General features: G+C 40.0%; 1 protein-coding gene across 2 annotated transcripts; it reads left to right on the top strand.

The window, feature by feature from the left end:
- Positions 1-3,320: 3,320 nt before the first annotated feature.
- Positions 3,321-20,325, top strand: lamp2 (lysosomal-associated membrane protein 2). Of its 2 annotated transcripts, none has more exons than XM_067997096.1 (9): positions 3,321-3,464; positions 7,080-7,195; positions 9,012-9,225; positions 10,308-10,469; positions 11,286-11,482; positions 11,560-11,673; positions 12,382-12,445; positions 13,422-13,592; positions 17,221-20,325. In XM_067997096.1, the coding sequence occupies exons 1-9, from the start codon at positions 3,419-3,421 to the stop codon at positions 17,358-17,360; spliced, it is 1,224 nt and encodes a 407-aa protein (XP_067853197.1). In that variant the 5' UTR covers positions 3,321-3,418; the 3' UTR covers positions 17,361-20,325. The 2 variants fall into 2 exon arrangements, with proteins under 2 accessions (XP_067853197.1, XP_067853196.1); XM_067997095.1 differs by lacking the exon at positions 17,221-20,325 and adding an exon at positions 14,322-15,264 and having other exon boundaries at positions 3,322-3,464.
- Positions 20,326-22,185: the final 1,860 nt, after the last annotated feature.

Genomic DNA, 22,185 nt, shown 5'->3' with positions numbered 1-22,185 from the left:
TGTCCCCCTCCCTTTCAAATTTGCCATCATCATCATCCCCCTCCTCAAAAATCCACCCTTGACCCCTTTGTCCTTGCAACCTCCCTTTCATTTCAAAAGTTCTTGAACATGTTGTCGCCTCCCAAATTCATGCCCATCTTTCCTACAACTGCATGTTTGAACCTCTCCAATAAGGTTTCTGCCCCGCCACAACACTAAAACTGTCCTAAACAAAGTCACAAATGACATCCTCCATGACTGTGACCATGGTGTACTATCCCCCCTCATCTTTCACGATCTCTCTGCAGCCTTTGATGCGGTTGACCACACCATCCTCCTCCAATGCCTCCCCTCTGTTGTCCAGCTAAGTGATAGCTGTCCTCACCTGGTTCCACTTTTACCTATCCAGTCATAGCCAGAGACTCTCCGGCAATGGCTTCTTTTCTCACCACACCCTTACTTCTATGGTCCTTTAAGGATTTATTCTTGGCCAATTCCTGTTGCCCATCCGCATGCTGCCCCTTGCCACCATCATCCAAAGGCATGACATCAGGTTCCACATATATACCAGTGACACCCAGCTGACCTCCATTGGCCCCCGCTCCACTGCCTCAGTGTTGTTACTGCTTGTCCAATATCCGCAATTTCCTCCAATCGAACATTGGGAAGACCAAAGCCATTGCATTCAGCCACCACCACAAACTCCATTCCCTCGCCATGGATTCCATCCTGGCCACTGTATCAGGCTGAACCAGATTGTTCACAACCTCAGTGTCCTATTTGACCCTGAATTGACCCCAGATCCTCTTCATCACAAAGACCGTTTACTTCCACTTCCAGAGCATCGCCTGTCTCTGTCCCTGTCTCTGCCTATCTGTTGCTGAAACCTTCATCCATGCTTTTGTTACCTGCAGACTCAACTATTCCAATGCTCTCCTGGCAAGCCTCCCATCTTGCACCCTCTGTAAACTTATGCAGAGAATACCAACTTTTCCAGTGATTCATGAACCTGGACAATAGTCAGTTAAAGAATGTCACATGTACACGGTAGGTTCGTTAATCAAAGTGATGCGGTCGCAACTTGATTATTTAATGATTTAAACAATCCACACAAGGAGCAAGCAAATCAAGCAATACATACGACCTTAAAAACCAAGGATTTGAGCATCATGGCAGTTAGTGATCAGCTCTCTCGTAGCTCTTGAAGTTTCTTCTTCTTGTTGGACGTCCTTCCTCTAGGCGAACCTTCGTCAAGCTCTTCTGACTGCAGTAAAGAAGCTGCCACGATGTCCCATCTTTATATGATTTTTGCCAATTGGGGTGTGAGTGAAAGTTAAGAGAAGTCCCATTTTGGCCACTCACCCCGCATTGCATTAATGATGGACGGTTGGCTGGACCACTCAAAACCATGTGAGCCCAGGTGCAGCCTTTTCACCGTGTGAAACCTGCTGGAGTTTCTTGTCCATGTGAATCCAGCTGCAATAGTTTCTAACTGTCTCAGCACTGTTTTTCCAAGTCAGTTGTTTTGAGAACCAAAGTTATTCTGAGAACCAAAGGCCTATCCGAAGCTTCCAGAAGCTTCAAAGCTTCTATATATTGCTGCCTTTGCAGTTTTAAACTTATAATGTCCAAATGTAATGTCCAAAGGGGCAAAATTATCCCTTTCCTTCAAACGTAATGTCCAAAGGGGGCAAAAAGATTTTGAATTCACAATATTCAAGGGGTTTTAACCCCTGCCTTCAACTGAGCTCATCGAAAACTCTGCTGCGTGCATTCTAACCCACACCAAGTCCCGCTCATCCATCGCCCCTGCACTTGCTGACCTACATTGGCTCCTCAATTTTAAAATTCTCATCAATTTTCGTGTTCAAATCCATCTATGGCTTCATCCTTCCCTATCTCTGTAACCTCCTCCAGCCCTACAACCCCCCATGAAACCTGTGATCCTCCAACACTGGACTCTTGTGCATCCCCTAATCCCCTCACCCCACAATTAGTGGTTATGCCTTTAGCTGTCTAGACCCTAAGCTCTGGAATTCTCTCCTAAAACCTCTAAGTCTCTCCACCTCTCTCTCCTCCTTCAAGACCCTCCTTAAAGACCCTCCTTAATACTTACCGCTTTGACCAAGCTTTTAGTCACCTGTCCTAATATCTGCTTCATTGGCTCAGTGTCAATTTTTGCCTTATTACGTGCCTTGGGTTGTTTTCCTATGTTAAAAGCACTATATAAATGCAAATTGTTGTTGATGATATTTCAGTGCAGTATTGAGGGCGTGCTGCACTGTCGGAAGTGCCGTCTTTTGGATAAGCCGTTAAACCGAGGTCCTGTCTACCCTCAGATCGATGCAAAATAGCCCATGGTACTTTTTGAAGAAGAGCAGGGGACTTCGCAATGTCTTGGCCCAATATTTATCTGGTTATTGCTGTTTGTGGGACCTTGCTGTGCACAAATTGGCTGCCGTGTTTCCCTTCAATCCAACAGTGACTATACTTCAAAAGTACTTAATTGGCTGTCATGCGAGTTAGGATATCGTGAGGTCGTGAAATGCGCGATATGTGTGAGTTCGCTTTTTCGTAAGGGTGGATCAATCTCAGATGTACAGCTCAGGACTGAATATCTCACACTTTGATAGATCCAATGTTAATAGCTAAAAGATTGCACTTTTTCAAAATTAAAATATCAAAATTCAAATGATAAATTAGATCAACATTAAATTTATTCTTACATTTATTGTAAGAAACTGTTACAGCATTATCACGAAGTAAAGGAAATATAAACGGCAGCTGGTCTAACATCACATGGCATCCACGAACCCACTCACTACCCTAGCTCGTGATCACGGTGACATTACCAACATCAGCAGGTGACAGCACGAGTGCAAAACATGCCAAAGTCTGGTAGGGAAACATATCTCCCCTTTTTTTTTAGTGACGATTTAAAAAGTACTGTTCTTGTTTTCATAATACTGATTAAGGGTCCCGGTAATTGTGACTTGTTTATATGCTCGGTAACCGGTTCAGCGGCTGCTATACTGGGGCATTCGCTGGGAGTCCCGGTCCCTACTCAGCTGGTTGGAAATACCTGGCTTAACAGAGGAGGGCATGATTGGTTTATTGGCGATACCCTCATATGATTGGTTAACGGGGGGAATTCTCTGGTATGATTGGCTCATCGGTAATTGGCCCGGACCGGTATGCTGATGACGTCACCTGTTCCCTATTGGTCAATCGGGTCACAGCGCCCCGGGCGTATCCACCGCTGATTGGCTAGTCTGTCACACGGCGAGTTAATTGGTTGATTAGGTGCGCTGTGCCTGGCGCTGATTTGTCGGGGTTGTCGTTGAGGTCACGGATCACATGAGGGCCTGTCCGGCTTTAATTGAATCGACGAGCTGCGGTATTGGTCTTCTCCGCTCGGTATTGTTGTCAGTCTGAGGCCATGCAGCGTTTTGGCGGTCTCTGGGTTGTCCTTCTTCTCGTTGTCGGTGCGTATGTGGCTGTTAATTTGATAGCAAGCTTTTGGGAGTGCTCCCCGGCCTAGTCGAGGAGATAGCGCGGTGGCGGTGGACATTGCCCGTCCGCTTGGTTCCTGAGGTGGAACAGGCCTGACAAGTTGAGCTCTGAAGTTTTTTTTTCATGAGCGGGTTGAAGTGAGTTTTTCTTCCCCCGAAGGTGTTGCCCGGTGGTACGCGGTAAACGCCGCGCGATTTTTCTCGGTGTTTTTGGTTGTTTTAAGGGATTAAAAGACCCATAATGCTGTAAATGGGATGGTAGATGCTGGGAATGGCTGCGGGTTTGCACCCGCCGCATTAACCGTCCTCCTCTTACCGGGTACGGCAGGATATTTCCAGTACTTAGACTCGTAGTGTGTCCTGATTGTACCGCCTCAGCGGTGTGAAGCCAAGCTACATCTCGCCTAATTCCTCGTTTACTTTTAACTCGTTAGTGTCTGCGACAAAATGTGAAGTGTGGAAAAGTACAGCAACTCATTTGAGGTGAGGGGGTGGGGGGGGGGAAAACAAGTTTGTATTGAGTGGCCATCCGTAGTCAGCTTTCGTTTTCAATTTAAGATGCTAATTCATCTGCTATATATTTACCAACATTTTTTTGTTTTTCAAGTTCGTGTTTTTTTTCCTGGTGTTTGCAATATTTTTTAAAGCTATACTTCTAGCTGGTGATTTTAGTGATATACCACCTGTGCTTTAGCTTTTTGTCATCCACCCTTCAAATTAGACACACCAGTCTATAGCTGAGGGGTATGCTTTAACTGTGTCCTGAGTTGATTACTACAGAACGCTAGGGTTTGTTTCTGCTCCTCACTAGCCAGTGGCCTATGCTAGGAAGTGTCATGTCGATCGTTGCTTAGGGCAGGGTGTTTGGCTGTTTCCTCATGTTGAATTTGGCCTGTTTGCTATTGTACTGTGTACAAAATGGCTCTTGGATGAGATAGCACAGGTCTGCTGGTGTTTTATGGCACCATAAACATGAGCCTGTACCTTCAGGAGGAAAATTAGAAATGATTTGACTCTTCAAAAGTGGTGGCACCAGGCAAGTTTTCTGAAGTAGTTTTATGGTTTGCAATGTTGAATAGCCTTTTTAATAGTTCTTCAATTGAATATTTATTCAATTTCTGCTGTAGATATTGGCTATTGCATTAGCAAGACTCATTTTCTGTTTCTCTATAAAAGCAAGTATTTCCAATTGTGCATTCCTGTTAAGCATTGAGTGCTTAATGATTTTACCAAATTCATTTCATCCTGACATTGTCTTTAGGACTAAAGGAGAGCAGTGAACAAAGTGAAGTAATTCTACTTTTCCTTGTGCCTCCCCAAAAGAATCTGCAGATTGGCCTTTGTAGTGAATGTAGTGTCTTTACTCAATGGGGTTATTTAGTATATATGTTCAAATATTGAAGTATCCCTTGTAGGCTTTAGTGCTTGTTACTTTTTTGTCAATTTATTACTTCCCCCTTAGCGACATTCATGTGTGGCCAATACTTCACCTGAGTGTTCTGCAGCTCAATACACTAGGTAAAGCTGCTTTTGGAGGGAAGAAGCTATACTTGCTTTTTGGAGGTAGCAGTGTGCAAATTTCACAAGCTCCACCATTGAGCGCAGCTGAAATCTTTGTGGTCAACAGCTTGTCGGTGTTTGTGAATATTAGCGACTTGCAACTGTTGGAGATGCAGTTTCAAATACATTTTAATACCTGGTTTTAAGTTCTTGACTTTATCTGCCTCTAGGATTTCAGTTTTTATAACTGAAGTCTAGTTGTATGTAGTGGATGATAGTATTGAAGTCCAAGTGTTTAGTTGCTTTGGTGATCAACCAGTTATTTCTAGGCAAGAGTTGCTGTAATATTTTGCTTTGATAATGACACTAAGGTGTTTCTATTTTCTGTATGGTTTCCCTTGATGATTTTATCCACTTGTAGTTTGCATTGTATTTTTGTCCAAGTCTTAAAAGCCAGTGACTGCAGTGTGTGGTTCTTAAAGTAGCACATGACATACCTTTCCAGAACTGTAATCTCTAATCTGACATCTTAACTAACTCATTTAATGTAAAGGGTGTACCTTAACCCAGTAATGCATGCAAGTCTCCCACCAGTAGGATTATTCATGTAGATCACATGTCAGAAACATGAGTGTTATAAGCTCATTATGCCTGGCAAATAGGAAGCTGAAGTCCAAGCCTTGCTTTCGCTGACTTGGGTTATAATTGTTTTAGTGGGTGATCACTGATGTGGTTATAAAAAGGCTGTTTGTACATTTATGGGTGCATCTAACAGTCAGATCAACAAGTAGAGCAGTGGTTTTAATATGCTAGTTTCTATTTCCTGAATAATAGTTGTTTGCTTCATCTTCCCAGTGAAGTAGGGCAGTAGACATTTAACTTTGATGGAGGCTGCTTTTGTGGACTTGAATGTGAGGAGGAAGTTATTTGCTTTTGTTACCATAAAATAAAGGCTTGACTACTTGAGCTTCTGATCAAGGGTGGCACTCCCACCTTGTTTAGGAAAACAGATCCTGGGATCCTTTCAGTAAGTGGGCTTTTATTTTTGTCTACTGCAATTGTATTTGATCATGAGCTTTTGGTATATTTTTCAGTATGGTGCTCTTGCCTTGTTAAAATGAAATTGGGTACTCATTCCATTGTGTAAAATATCCTTAGTTTTTGGTCATTTTTCTTCCAAGATTTTAAGCAATTTTGATAGTGTTCCTAGCTTATCTTTAATTGGAAGATTTGGGGGGGAAAGTTCCCAAAGGCTTAACTATGTCCTCAGTCATTTGGAAAAACTGGACTACATATTGCAGCCTTATACAATAAGTAACCTAGTGACAAATGAAATGAATTGTCTCTAGGCATTGCTTTGCTATTCAGTGGTGTGGTATCTGAGCTTGCACCCATGACTTCCCACAGGGATTTTCTAGTCTGATATGGTAGGTCAGACACTTCAACTCTGCTTTTCACACAAGGGATAGTGAAAGCTAATCTATGTAACAGTTCAAGATTGGACTAGACTAAGTAACATCCATGTAGTAAACTTTTAACAACTGACATTTTACACTTGAGCACAGGCTCAGATTTGATATGCCAGTACCAAGAAAAAGAAAGTAAACTCACAGAAATCCATTTGTGTCCAGTGGGTCTATTGGGCTTGGGATTCATATGGCATCTAGGGGTGGAATCAAAAGGCTGAGGATTGCTGGTCCTGCAGCTTTAACACGTCCACAAATACGTTATGAAATGTGTTACTTTTTTTGAAGTGGTCTGATCATTGCTGTGGTGGGGATGTCAGTCCACATGAACAGCATTGCCATTATAAATGGAGCCAAGCCTTGATGCAGTTTGCCTTGAATGCTATTGTAGCTATTTACTTTACTATTGTAATTTAGGTGTCCAAACCTGACCACTGGCAACAAATGATCCTATTGCAGATGGACTTTTGGCACAAGTGCCGTGCTGCAAGTGCCGTGCTGCAATGCAAAATACATAGCTTGTAACCAACCATGATGCACTAGTTCAGCTTGTGCAGATTGGTTAAAGTGTAATGACTGTTCCAGGGTAACTAAGTGAAATCTGAGTACTTTTTTCTTTCAGGGTTTTCACTGTCTAAAGCAGTGGAGGTTGAAGTCCATGGCAAGGATAATAAAACCTGCATATATGCTGTATTGTCTGTCAACTTCACCGTCCATTATGAAGGCAATGGGACAATGGTAGGTAATGCAATTAATTTACTCATTTCATTAAAGCTGTAAGTGGCAGAGCCATGCAGACCAGGAAGTTCACAGGCTCAATCTCTGTGCAGGTTCAGCTGGTGTATGAGTTGCTACAATTGGTTTTGGTGCCCTGGGTTAGGGAGGAGAAATTTGGTGAGGGTTTTGGCTCCTGATTGCTATCCCAAGATCCCTGTTAAGTTTGATTAGGGGACAGCATCAGGCTCTGTTGGAGTGGCCTCCAGTCAAAATCATTTGAGACTGGCACTCAGTGGCCACTTGAGAATATTGTGCCCTGAAACCAAAGTTCTCACCTTGAGAGGGGCAACCAGGGAAGCATACCTTTACTTGCAACTGGGTATCATAGTGCATGCAGTGTGATTGTTAATAAAGCAATTGCATATTTCCTGTGGGGAAATGCATGTTTTCCTCACTATCTAAATGTAGCCATGTCATCAAAGGTGCTAAGTGGAGACCAAGCAGAAGGAAACTAGGCTCTAGATCAGCCTGAATAGCTACCCAAGTGCACAGTATGGAAGCAGGCTACCCCCTATTCTGCCTGCCAGGGAAGATTAAGCAGTTGAGTTGATTACTGACATCAGGCCTTTTAACCAACACAAGAAATGGATAATTTGGCAAAACTGCATGTATGAAACTAAGGAAGGTTTTAGAATAGTGCATTGCTTAATGGCAGTAGCTGTGATCTAGACATATCATTATGCACCCATTGTAAGTGGTCTTGAGCAAGGGTGCCCTTTGTGTGTAGGGGACCCACCCTAAGTACCCCGTTGGAGTTCATGGAGCATGGGGAGGCTGGTGAAGAGGAGAAAGAGGTGGCAAGTGTGGATAAGGATTTTAGAGGTGGAGGGGCACCTATGGGCAGGGACATGAAACTGTCTGTCTTAAATGATCCTCAACATTTGAATGTTTGGTATTTAAACTTGTGAATCTTGGATATGTCTGGGCCTGGATTTTTTTCTGCAAATGGCAGTGATCAAGTACTTTAGCTAGTCCTGCCAGCTTCCATCTATAGAAAGAACATCCCTTTTTTTTCCCCCTTGCCTTTAGTTGAGTTGTAGATGCAGGGATAAAGTATTAAAAGTGGCAGGTATAGTGTGGGCAACAGCAAGCCTGTTGTACTTTGAAGTGGCTGGCTGTATGTTACTTTCACTAGAGTGAACCACTCCAGCTGATTGTAGCTCAAACCAGAAATTTCAACAGGAGCTCCAATCTGTCTGTAAGGCTGACTGGACTAGACAATGTCTGAGCTGAGATTGGGATGTTGGAAAGGAACAGGAGTATGCCATTCAATCCTTAGCCTGTTCTACCATTCATTAGAACACGGCTGATCTGCATCTTGGTTCCATAATCCCTAAAAGCAAGGAGGTACCTGGTATCTTTGAACCTTGTTTAGAATCATACTATGTACATTTACCACCTGAGCTATGTTTTTTAGAATGGTGAGCTAGGTTAGTGGCTTTGCTTCAGTTAGATCTGACTGGTGTAGAGAGGTGAAAATTACTGATCTATCCCCTGGTCAAGATCAACCACTTACCTCAAGTATTGAATTCCAAAGTCATTTTTAATGAACTTGCAGTTGAAGATACATTATTTTTACCTAGCCTGTGGTATTCCCTGATTATGGTGGATTGTTTTGGCCAATGTATGCATTGGGAAGGGGTGGAAAATATGCCTTGTGACTTTTTTGCACATGTCCAACATGCATAGTCATTGTGGGCACCTATTTTGCAACATGTCAGTACACCAACCTAGCTAGCAGTTTAATTTTCTACTGATTTCTCTACTTTTTATTCAGGAAAATGCAACATTTCAGTTGCCTAATTCATTGTCCTCCAATGGAAGCATATGTGGTGATAACAATTCAGCTCCGTTGTTGAAAATGGGCTTTGGAACTGGTCACTCCTTGAGCTTAAACTTCTCTCATTCAGCTGGAATATTTAGTGGCGATGTACTTACTTTCACTTATAACACCAGTGATGCAAAGCTGTTCCCTGGAGCAAAAAACACAAGTATGACTTTATTATCCTATTGTATGGAGTAGATTGAATAAGATATTGTAATGGCAATGACACTCAGCTGTGTGTTACCTTAACCAGCTGACCAGGGGAGCATATTCAGCAATGTGTAACTGAGCCATCCAGTACAAAAGTTCTCATTGAGCTAGATGGTTTTAGCTGAGCTGGCAATGGTGCTACATTGGTTATTGATTCCCTTGGATTAGTGAAAAATCTATTGGGGGTTTACTTCCTGTTCAGTCTGCTGGCTGTGAAGTTGAGGGTGTCTAGTGCCTGACACTGTATCCCAGAAGGAATGCTTGCATTTACTCTGTGGGGCAAGTTGTGGGACAGTAAAGTACTATGACCCAGCATTAATGTTGCATAATCTAGTAATCATGTGCACCTATTTGTTTAAAACTTTAATCCATGTTATCTAATTAGGGCATATTATGTTTGTATAGCAATGTGCTCCCTGATTGGTTGTACTATTCCTTACTACCATTTCTCTGCTTAACATTGATGCATTCTGTTTTGTACTTGAACTATACTTAACTCTGTAACTTAGTTTTATGAAATAGAAGCCTAACTCAGCATGTGACTTCTCAATTACCACTCTGGCATTGGGTCTCCAGATGCTAAATTTCTGACTAGAAGCTTTGCTACAAGCAGATGGTTCTTTTAATGTAGCGTTTATTCCTCCATATGGAAGGGTCCACCAAGTAGTGGCACTATTTGTCAGTTCTTGGGTTTGTTCCCCTCTGGGTTGGATTCCTGATGCAGCTCCACTAGAAATGTTGGCAAGCTGAGAGCAGCTGTAATACTGAAAGTAGGATACACATAGGCTTATACCTGACATGCTATTTTAATTGTAAACAATTTTACAACACCAAGTTATAGTCCAGCAATTTTATTTTAAATTCACAAGCTTTCGGAGGCTTCCTCCTTCCTCAGGTGAACGATGTGCTATTTTAAGGCACTACTTGGCATGAGTTTTTGCCCTTAAGTTTTAATTCTTTTACCTCAACTTCTAATGTACTTTGTTACTGGCATTTCACTTGGTGTTAAACAGTTTGTTACACCTTTTTTACTTGTAGGTGTAAAACGTGTGGCTGTGAATTCTCTAATGGAGTCTGTACCCCTTAACACAATCTACACATGTAGAAGTGCTAAAGCTATTGAAAGTGAAGCAGTTGCCATGGTTCTCTGGAATGTTAGCATTCAAGCCTTTGTGGAGAATGGAACAATTAGCAAAAATGGTAAGAAAATACTCCATTAAATGTCTTCATTGTTTGACTATTCCACTGAATACCTCCAAGCTAGGTTATACTGACATGCTAGATTTGAGTTCAGATCCTAAATGTTTATAATGGCTCTTGACCTCTAGCCAAGCTTTACAGGGAAAGCCTTGCTAAGGTAAAATGGATAAGTTGTCTCAGTACATGAAACAACAATTTCTGCTGGAAACTCTAGCAATGCATTGAATCCATTTGAGTCAACTACAATATAATTAACAGCTTCTGGATTGCAGATGCCCCCCCAAAAAAACCTGCCTTGGCCAGAAGACCAAGGTCTACAGCCACAGAACTAAACTAAAACTATTTTTGGCCAAAACTTGTGTTCTCCCCCTTGCACCCTGGTTCTAAATCCATGCATTCTGAAGTCTGGCCACTCTAGCTAATAGTGTCTCATTTATCTTAATCCAGTATCATATTAGCTGCTGCCTCCTCCTCCTCCAGCTGAGATGGATGTTAAATATACATCAGATTTATTGCTTGTTTCAAATAGACCTACAATGACAAATGTAAAGACAGTGTTCAGTTAAATTTCAGTGAATGTAATCACTTAAGTTTTTTTAAATTCATTCATGGGATGTGGGCATCACTGGCTAGGAACAAAAGCATCCTCCTGCAATGGTAAATCTTTCCTGTAAATGGTAGCTGTGTGTAACTGGACAATGTTGTGGCTCAAGGAAAGCTGCTTGGGCCAAGTACTAGCAACTGTTGGCTAATGAATGATCCTGGGTGTTGAAATTTCAAGCAATGGGAGAAAACTGACATATTCTTTCTTCCCAGAATCCTTCTGTAAGGCAGATATGTCTACCACAGTAGCACCTATTACAACACAGACAACCTCAACCTTGACCCCAACTGTGACCCCAACTAAACCTCCACCAGCAGTGGGCAACTACACACTTAAAAATGGAAGTGATCCTTGTCTCCTTGCCAATATGGGACTGCAGCTAAATCTTACCTATACAGATGATAACCAGGTATTTCTTTTTTTCCTACATTGTTTATTTCCTTTTTGCATTACAAACCTAACTACTTTCTTTCCCCCCGCCCCCAGACACGTGTGATTAATATTGATTCCAATTCTAATGCAAGTGGACACTGTGGGGATGAAGAGGCAACCCTTATACTAGAAGATATTGACACAACTATTCAGTTTCGTTTCATTGTGGTAAGTACTGGATTTTTAGTTCCATTGCAGCATTTAATTTCACTAAGAACAGTTTGGCTCCTGATGTCTTAAATGGGCTGTTTCCACTGTGGGATATGTGGATGGAACTTTGAATCTAGATATTTCCCTAAAGAAAATGCTGTCCAACTAATGTGGTTGAGATGGGCAAACTTTGAGCCAGGTTTGTGTTCAGGATGTAGGCAAGATTTGAAAGAGTAGGATAAGGTAAACAATGAAGTAGTGATTTCCCAAAAGACTGGGAAAGTTTGGAGGGAGCAGAGGGTTGTAGAATTCCTTTAGTTTTGACTTCAGTGGTATATTCCTGCATCCACACTAATGTCGAAAATGGGTGTTAGCAAATATCCATGAACCTTGGTGAGTTGGCTATTGACCATGGAGAAGGCATTACAGCTTATTCTATTCCCGTTCATGTATATGTACTTTGTTTAGCAAACTTGATTAGGAACAGGAACCCTGACCAGCCGCCTAATCCCAGGGGTGTTGACCCATTAATGCCCATAACGGTTGGGCTGTATTGGGGACAGACTTCAGATTGAAGTCTGGTACCTTGGTCTGTGGCTCAAGTTTTCTAGTCATTAAGGAAGTTTGGCAGGCTTAAGATTTGATAACATTTTATTGAGCCCTGTGCCAGAATAAAGCTGCATGCCTGTTCTTATCACCTCATATATCTGTGATGTTTAATTGCAGGAACAATCAAAGTTCTTCTTGAAGGGGGTGAAAGCTAACATAAGCATTGTTATAAATGGTTCAAGTAAGTATTGGCTATTGCAGTAGCTGTAGGTAAGATTGTTTTTTGTTAGCTGATCTTACTGTGCTTCCCCCTATTAAAGTGTATCTTTTCATGGTGGGAAAGAGGACTGAGGTGAATTGGCATCCATGTAATACCAGTTAGTCCAGGACAAAAAAAAACTGCTTTTAAACCATTTCTGATCCTCAATGTAAATCGAAGTCAAATTGCTCAGCCATGTCTTTGTGGAACAGCTGCCATGGTGTTAACAACCTGCACTAACTTGTTGAGTCAGTGTTTCTCTTGTTGAGATAGTAAATGACACTTGGGCAAAGTCTACTGTGCTATCTGAATAGTTCTTCTGCGTTTGGCTAGTATTCAATTTTTTTCTCTGCTACAGTTGAATTGTTCCCCTTTGCTCTTTTTAGGGTTGAATGCAGAAACTGTTCCTTACCTAGTAAGACCATGTACTTTGAAAGGAGGGAGCAGTGGATCCTTTTTTCCCCCTCCTCCACTACCCCCCCCTGCCCAACCATTCCAAAAACATTAGTTGTAATCCATTTGAATACAATTTCCACCTGATCCCAAACAACTTTATTTGACTCTGGCATAGCTATCTAAATTATGGAAAGTTTGATCTGATAGCCTTTGGTCCAATTTAGTAGTATGTTCACTGATCTAAATCTTGCTGTTTCAAACTACTTTAGGACCCTTTAGCATTTCATGGAGTTCCCTTCCAATTTCTTGTGGGTGTGCACAGCACAACTGTACAAAATTATCATGTGAAATAAGGAAAGTTGCACAATATAGTAATTATCCAGAGGTTGAAGAGTCTGAGCAGTTTGTAACCTGCAAATATTGCCTGGAAGTCCTCAACACACCTAAAATTGAGTGTCCCAGCTCAAATGTCCCTTGAGTAAAAATCACTTTTATAGTAAAGATTTTGTTCTGTGAATTGGTTTAGGAATGGACTTGGCTAATTTTTTTTTTTCCTTGTCAGCAATTGCACTTAACAGCAGCAATAACAATCTGAGGTACTGGCAGGCATCTGTTGGAAGTTCATACATGTGCCACAAGGAGCAGAGGCTAATGGTGACTGACCAATTGGTTGTTAATGCTTTTAATGTATGGGTCCAACCATTTGAGCTCAAGACTGGAACTTTCTCTAGAGGTAAATTTTGATTTTTAATAGGAGTATGCTAACTGCAGATGTCACTGACACTAGTCTGTATCACTAGATGGTACTATCTTTTTACTTTTGATCTGATTTTTGTTCTGTATGAATGCTGCTGTTAAACTGGTTGTTAATTATCAAATTTCATTTTAAACATGTTGACTTTCCTGATCTAACTGGGATGGATCCTTAATTGTCAACCTAACTGGTCTTAACAAGTGTAATATAATAACAAAGTTGGCCTTTTTTTCTTCCCTTTAACTGCTCTCCACCCCCATTATGACATTGATATTCTTGGGTTGCTTTGGTTGTCACAAGCAAGTGCACAACAATTGGGATCCCCATGGCAGTGAGTAGTTGAGTCACAAGTTCAAAGTTTGATTCCTGGATTAGTTGAACTCAGCAGTAAGACTACAGCTTTCATTGGTGTTCCTGGTCTAGACAAAAATCTGCAAAGGATGCACTAAGCTGTTTACCCCACCCCCTGCTGAAAGTAAATTTTGGTTGCAGATGGTACATAACTCGTGCCATGTCAATTGTTTGCACAATAGTGACTTGAGTAAGGTACAGGAGGGTACTTGGTGCCCAGAGACACATCCCAGCAGCAAATCAACACCTTCAGAAAAACAAGAGCTACACTGCTTTATTTGGAATGTGTGTGTATATATGGCTATCCTACTTGAGCAATAACTGGTAATTCATCTGATACTATTTTTTTGTCCACAGCTGAAGAGTGTTCACTGGATGATGACAGCATTCTTATCCCTATTGTAGTTGGTGCAGCTCTGGCTGGCTTGATTGTGATTGTTGTGATTGCTTATGTGATTGGTAGAAGAAAAAGCTATGCTGGATACCAAACACTCTAAATCTTTTGATTCTCTAAATTCATAGTGACATGATCAAATGATTGCTCTTCACTAGTAGGTGTAAGTCCTTGCCTCTTAAACTTCCTCTTCAATTGCACTAGGCTCTTGCCAAGTCTCTTGGGGCTAGTGAACTTGCACCCACACTGAGATGAAATGTTGAAGTGTATTGCTGGCATTGAGATATTAAAATTTTGTCTTTACTTCATAGCATTGCTCCCAGGAAATGATCTGTGCCTCTAGCAATGACTTCAAAATCTACAAGCTTACCTTAGGTTCCCAGGGGGCAGTTACCAACATTTTTAAGTCAAATGAACCACTAATGTTTGCCAGCACTTCTACTACCAACATTTCTACCAATTTAGTGAATATAAAATCTAAAACTGAACATGTATTATACAATGGGGTCTCATGTAGTTTGGATGTAATGTGGAAAATGTATAAATGTTAATAATGGTTTGAGTGTATATAAAAGTTTGGTCTTTAGCAAAAATGTGTTGTATAGGGAAAGCTTTTAGTTGGGTGCCTTGGATTGTAGAGAGAACTTCCTAAACTTTGTAATGTCTGTTCTAATTAGCATGTGCAAATGTTGTCTAATGTTGACCACTGACTTTTTTTCTAATTTGGGGATCTGGAGTTTTGTACACTGCACTCTAGACTTTTGTGAAATTTTGAAAACTTTGGCTTTTATTGCCTGGAAATTATAGCTTACATGGACAAATTTTACCAGGTTTCTTTATTCCTGTGGCTCATTGTATGTAAAGTTTAACTCAAACTTGGCTTTATAATAAAGAATCTTCCTGTAAGCTCATGTAGCATTTATTTGAGGTTTAGGAATGTGAAAGCTCTGCACATGTTACACTTAGTAGGAAACAACACTGCCTAGAGCCAGAGCATTAAGGCATAACTGAAAAGGGAGTAACACTTTTTTCCCCATTTCTCAGCCTAGTGGTTGAGAACTTTTTTTATTCTCAGTATGTTGGTATTGCTGGCATTTAGTACAACTGAATGGCTTGTCAACCACATTTTGGGACTGATACTAGCTTTTTATATCCAGTTTTTTAAAACTGATTTCAAACTGTCATTGTGGGATTTGAACTGGCATTCTCAATTATTCCATGCCTCTGGATTGCTAATCCAGTAATGCAATCACTACAATAGCATATCTGTAATCTAGTTTGCACATTAGATCTCCAGATTTTAATCTCACTGAAGTGTGTGTGGCACCCTAGTTCTTCACCTATGGTGGGACTTGGATTTGTGAAGTCACAAGCACAATGTTCCTACAAATTGAAATGTCCCAGGTAGTTTTAGAAGCTTTGTCCAATGGCCAAAGCTTCAGTACTTGCAGCACCATCCTTCCCCTTTCATTTTAATTGAAAGAGCATATAGCTAATCTGCACCTCAACCTAATTTAGATCTACTATCTGAAACTTGGATAGTGCTTCAAGAATTTTTTTGCATGCTTATTCAATTATGTAGCTTATAAATCTGCAACCACCAAATTTACTGAATAAGCTGAACTACACATGTAACTTTATAAAGCTGAGAATAATTCAACTTTTAGCTGCCTCACTCATCTGTAGGCAACTTTTTTAATACTGGTGGAGGTTTAGATGTCTGAGCTGGTTTCTGCTAAATCTAGCTCCTTATCCAAATAGCAAATTTCTAGACCATTTTGTATAATTCTGAGGAACCAGATTTAGAAATGTAATTACTGGGACCTGGCTCAAGTATCTGGCAGAATCCAAACTTAAAATGGTAGAATAAAAATTGCTTTAGTTTAAATTGAGGGATTAACTTTAGTTCTAGTTAACACTAGGGATTTGAGGTAGTAATTGTAAGTGAAGTTGTTGACATGAAATACTATGTTTAAGTATGGGTTCAGATTCTTCAAGGAATTGAGCAGTTGGTTGCCAGTGTAGGCTTTGATGTAAGTAAAATGTGGTTGCAGGCTGGGTATTGTACTAGCTTATATTAGCATTTTTTGGTAGACTTGTGTAGCTGTTTCCAAATTTTAAATGCAAAGCTCAAATGTATAAACTTGGACAAAATTCAATGTTAAACAAATGACTTTACAGCAATCAACATTGATTCCTCTGCATTTGCAGGCTTTTGCATGTACTAAATGAGTTGAGTAAATCAATTGCATTCAAATCTGCTAATTTGCATTCTTGCTTGAAGTTGATCTTTTGCTGGTATGATCAAGAAATACTGATTTCAAAGCACTTGCTGAACTGCACAAACAGGGAAACTACTGGCCTTTTTGCATTTAAGTGTGGTCAGATTTTAGTAATGGTTGGGTGACCTTTTCACCAATTAACTAATGCCCAGTATGACTAGATTTCAACTTGCTTTAGTTTGAGATGATTACCAATATTGTGCAAGTGTATTGGACCAAGTTCAATTTTTTTTTCTATAGTGCATTGGTCCCAGTCATGCTGTGTTCCAATCTATTACCACATTAATTGCACAATTTAAAACTTCCAACATTGGGATCAATTGGCTTTTTAAAAACTATTGCTTCAGAAATAGGAAAAAAAAAAGAATTTTTTCAATGGTCTTGGGCATAGTTTAATTTTCCAATACTGCTTTTTTCTTTATACAGAATTCAGCATTTTACCATGCTATGTTGCTGAATTTCAAATGGATATGGGCTTTTGAGGTGTGCCTTTTTGTAATTTAAGGGTCTTTGGGTTTTGCCCTCTTGTACTTTTGAATTACTGACTTTACAAACTTTTATCTAATTTCTTCAAATCCAGCTGAAGACTGCAAAGCAAATGAGAACTACATCGTACCCATTGCAGTCGGAGCAGCATTGGGAGCACTGATTTTGATAGTGCTGGTGATCTACATCATTGGTCGTAGGCAGAATCGCAGTAATGGATATGAGCAGTTCTAAATTTGCAGCTTGGAATGCTAAGCTATGGTGCTCAATAGCTACACAGTGCACCCATGCTAATGTAAAATCAGTGACAGTAGGTTGCAAACAATTTTCATAAATTGGAAATGTGTACTGAAAGAACAGCTTGTCTAAGTCTTTACATAAGACTGTAAATTATGCATATTTCAAAGTGGATGTAAATTTTACTTGAGGTCTAGTTTAAATCACTAACATGCTCTGAAAAATATGTAAGCTTGTAGAAACAATTTTGAAGGGACAGTATAAATGTTACTGAAGTTGCTTTAGAGACACATTGCTATTTACTACTAGCAAACCTCCATGTGCAGCCTACTTCATCCTTAATTCTAGTTTTCTCAGTTTGAGTCAGTATCTTAATGCACTGGTGCACTGATCTGTGAACTAACTTCATAACATAAACTTGTGTTCCTGTGTTTAAATATTATGCAGTCTGAAGTATAATGTTGAACTACCCACATTTGGAGTGGCTGGGTGAAATAAATTGGTGTCTAGATTTTGAAATCACTTCAATTAAAATTAGTTTAAATGGCCAAGTGGGAATTTAGTTTCTAAGTCTGAATTAGCAGATTCTTGGAATTTTAAACTATTTAGATGCAGTAGGAGAAAATATTGACCATCTTGATTTTAAGTTTGTCTGATTCCACAAAACTGCACCTGTTTGAGAAATAACACAGCTGTGCATGTGGTTATGCATTTTAATCCATCACATCTTGAGGGTTAAATGTGTATAGGCATTTCATTTGCCACAAGTGTGGATTGAGTTAGGTACTTTGCTAACTTGCACAGTTGCCAGTCAAATTTTGACCATTAATCTAGAACTCATTCCATGCTTAAGACAGACTGAAGTGGCAATAAGTGTATCAAAGTTTAGCTTATTCTAAGTTACTTTGAGCTAGCATAAGTTTATACCAGTTACCTGTATCTCAGTTTTACAATTAACTTTGATTTTAGTTTTTCTTTACACCTAAGTGTTTATAGGATAGTGAATGCTGTCAATACAATATTCATCCTCAATGCAAGCTAATACATGCAAACCTGGTTAAGTTACAACAGCTGCTGGCATTCATTCTGGCAGCTTTGGTTAGGTCATACATAAGATGAATAGACAAGCAAGACTGTCCCATTTTAGCTTTTCCATCGAGAGAATCTTTAAGTTCCTCTTCCCCATTATCACCAGTTTGAACCTATGGCTAAGTTTCTTGTCTTCTGACAAAACACAATCCTACACTAACACCCACTTTAATGTTTCTCTCCTGCAATGTCTTCATGGTATGAATGTTTTGTGACTTGATGTCAAATGGATATAGTGCTTGAGTTAATGAATATAATTCACCAATGCCCTGACTTCAAATTACTTAGCAACATAGTTTGGCATTCGTTTACTGCTCTGCATGCCAATTCTGGTAATATCTTTGAACATATTGGCCCTGAATTTCCTGGATTGCACTTATGCAGAAGTTGCACCAAAATTTGTGCTAATCTTGCCAATGGGAACTGTGCCAAATTTCCAGTGGAGCTCTTGCCTACATAAATGTTCAAACCAGTGTAAAATGAGCACAAATGCAGGGGTAATGGCAGGTGGGCTGATTCCTTCTGCCATGGTGCCTCAGTGAGCCTCTTGCCTCTGCTTCTCATGCAGAACAGGGTTATGACCATTGTAAAGGTCATTAGCTACTTTGTCCTCCTGAACACATGGGGAGGGGGACAGGAGAGCAGGGTGACATTTTGAATTCATTGACTGACTATCCTGGTTAAGTACAGCGCAAGTCCTGAAATATTCATTAATAAATTGTCAAACTCCAATCTGATAAGCATAGCAAAGTCACTAAATTTTTGATTCTATGCCAGCACATTATGTAAATCAATGAAACTTGCTGGTCTTGTGGGTGGGGTATGTAAATGAGGTTTCAGTCAACATCTCAAGTAGTGCAACAATTGAGGAAATTTGCATAGTGATTGAAAATAATCACATTTGTTAACTAAAACAGTAACTATATATAGTTAACAGGCTGTTGGTCTAGCAAGGCTGGAGGTACCTAATCAATGCATTGCTTTGGCTAGGAATTAATGACTACATTTAAAGTGATGATCTCCTTCTCTAATAGTGATGTGGACTGAAGGAGGCTGCACTCAGGATAGAGTACTGTGCAAAGTTCTGGTCTCCACTTTACAAAAAGGATAGAGGCACTGGAGAAGGTGCAAAACAGATTTACGTAGATATTCAGTTATGGTTTCTATCAGGAAAGGCTGAACAGGCAGTGGCTTTTTCTGTCCAGAAGAGAAGGCTGAGAGGTGACCCAATAGTCTCTTTAAAATTATGGAGGGATTTAACAGGGTAGATAGATGTTTCCACTTGTGGAGAGACTTACAACTAGGCCATAAATATAAGAGTCACAAATAAATCCAATAAAGAATTCAGGAGGAACTTTACCTAGAGTGGTTAGAATGTGGAACCTGCTACCACATGGAATGGTTGAAGTAAATAGCATAGATGTACTTATCTAGCATTTCCCTTAAATGCATGAGGGAGAATGGAATAAAAGGATGTTAGGATTAGATAAAGTTGGGTGGGAGGAGGTTCCTGCAAAGCATAAACACTGGCATAGAGCAGTTGTGCTAAATAGCCTGTTTCTGTGCTGTGAATTCATGTAAATCAATTACATGTGAATTTCCTTAAGTGCATCACTGCTCTTCTGGACCATTGTGTATGTGTGTCTCCTCTTCCCCCTCCCCACCCCCCTGCCAAGTATGCAATATCTTTGATCTTGTTTCTAATTTGTAGATATAGCTACATTTCAACAGGGACCTACTGATTTTTATAAGCTAATTGTATATTAAAGCCCTTTTGCAGTTAGTTTCTATGGATACAATCTGAAGTTTATCTTGCAACAAAAAATGAAACAAAGTACTGTAGATGGGTGCTTAGTCTTGTCAGTGATCATACCCTCAAATTATTTAATAGCATAGTGATCCTTTTTTGAAAAGCTTCCTAATGCAATAGTTTTCCTGAAACCTATGGTGCTACTTCTGTGAGTAGGCAATGCTACATTTTCAACTTGAAATTTTGTGTGTGAATGTTTGTTTTTGAGCTTCTGCATGTCTCAACACAACTTTCGACTAACCTTTCAACTTCTTTGTCACAGCTGAAGAATGTCTTGCTGATTCTGACCTGGGTTTTCTGGTGCCAATCGCTGTTGGAGCTGCACTGGGCCTATTAATAATTCTTGTCATTATATCTTATGTAATTGGGCGAAGAAAGAGCCGGACTGGCTACCAATCTGTGTAACCAGTCCCTTCTGAATGATGCTATCTTTTTTGCTGTCTTTTATAGTTTACTTTCTGTGCAATCTTTCCCAGTTTTTTGGGTGGATTGAGTGGAATACTAACTAACCTAGTCTTGCACTAAATTCTTAATTGTCATGCATGATCCTTCACTTAACCTAATGCCTTAGTCACTAGTGATGGTGATTTTGATTTGTGGTCTCAATTGTTTGGTTTTGCAAGTGATACAGGATTTTTCACCATAATCCAGATTCAGGAATGGGCCAAATATACCTGCTGCTAATTTAATATTGAGTAACCTGTTTTTTCAGTATTGTATAATTTTTGGTTACCACCTCAGGATGTAACAAGTTTTTAGCTTTGCTTGATCTGGGATGCAGTAAATTGATGCTACTTACTGAGCAATAAATGGAAAATCAACTGTCAAGTCCAGTGTATGAATTAATTCTTTATACATAACATTTGCATTCATAGTCTGTCATACACCTTATTTCACAGCAAAATAACTTTTTGAAATGTAGTAACCTGCTAGTCTATTCATGCAATAAGCTGCAAATGCAAAAACATGATCAGGTATTCTGTCTTTGTGTTGAATTCCATCCTCCTGAGTAGTGCTGTGGGATTTTTAATATCCACCTCAACAGGCACCATGGACTTTGGCTTAATATCTCCGAACAGATTGCCTTCAATGTCATACTCCCTTGTTCTGTTAGATTATATACTCGAATACTGGAGTGGGTTTTAAACATGCCACCTTTCTGAATCAGTTAAGAGTCAGCACTGAGTCTAGCTGGCAATTGATGAGTAGCTAAGCTGTACAGATGACTATAGTCACAGGATTGATCTGCAGTGAGTTAAGTACTTCACCTATGATGGTAGGGCACCATAATTGGATGTGGTACCCACTACTGGAGAGAATCATGATTATTGGCCACTGGAGGCACCTGGAAAGTGTTGCCATCTGGTAAGGACAAAATTTGATTTCACTATACCCCTGTCTAAGCTCCCCTATGAATTGGTACTTGGGTACAATACAGGTGGATGTCTGGTGCAGCCAAACTGTCAGTGCTGCCTTTAGAAGAGGAAAGGCAATTGATGTAGGAAAGGAGTAACAAAATATAGCTAATCATGCAAAGTAAATCTTTAACTGCTGTAGGGTTTATGAAAATCAAATTTTAACTAGCTAGTTGCTTCAATTTTTGGACAGCTGCCATACTTTGGTTTACCTTTTTGCTCTTGTAATTTTCAAGCTTTCTGGTTACTAATTTCAAATATCATCTTTCCTGCCGGTGCATATGTATACAAATACTTAGGAAATGTTTTTCTAGGATTACCAACACTAATTGCCTAATGCCTTTAAGTAGCAACAGGAAATTCTGGAAATATAACTGGCTCATTTAAAAAAGTCAGATTAATGTTTGACCTTGTTAAACTGGAAAAATTGCTCCTTTTTTATAGGATGTACCAAAACTGTTCTAAAGGGGCTGGATTTAATAGCCCATAATTGAAATTTTTTAAATTA

This window comes from Heptranchias perlo, chromosome 15 (genome assembly GCF_035084215.1).
Source record: "Heptranchias perlo isolate sHepPer1 chromosome 15, sHepPer1.hap1, whole genome shotgun sequence".
Lineage (NCBI taxonomy): Eukaryota > Metazoa > Chordata > Chondrichthyes > Hexanchiformes > Hexanchidae > Heptranchias > Heptranchias perlo.
This window is presented reverse-complemented; position numbering and strand designations above follow the sequence as displayed.

Coding starts and splice junctions, on each gene's coding strand:
- lamp2 (XM_067997096.1), top strand. CDS start 3,419: ATGCAGCGTTTTGGCGGTCTCTGGGTTGTCCTTCTTCTCGTTGTCG. Junction 12,446..13,421: donor CATTGTTATAAATGGTTCAA/GTAAGTATTGGC, acceptor TTTCCTTGTCAG/CAATTGCACTTAACAGCAGC. Junction 13,593..17,220: donor GACTGGAACTTTCTCTAGAG/GTAAATTTTGAT, acceptor CTTCAAATCCAG/CTGAAGACTGCAAAGCAAAT.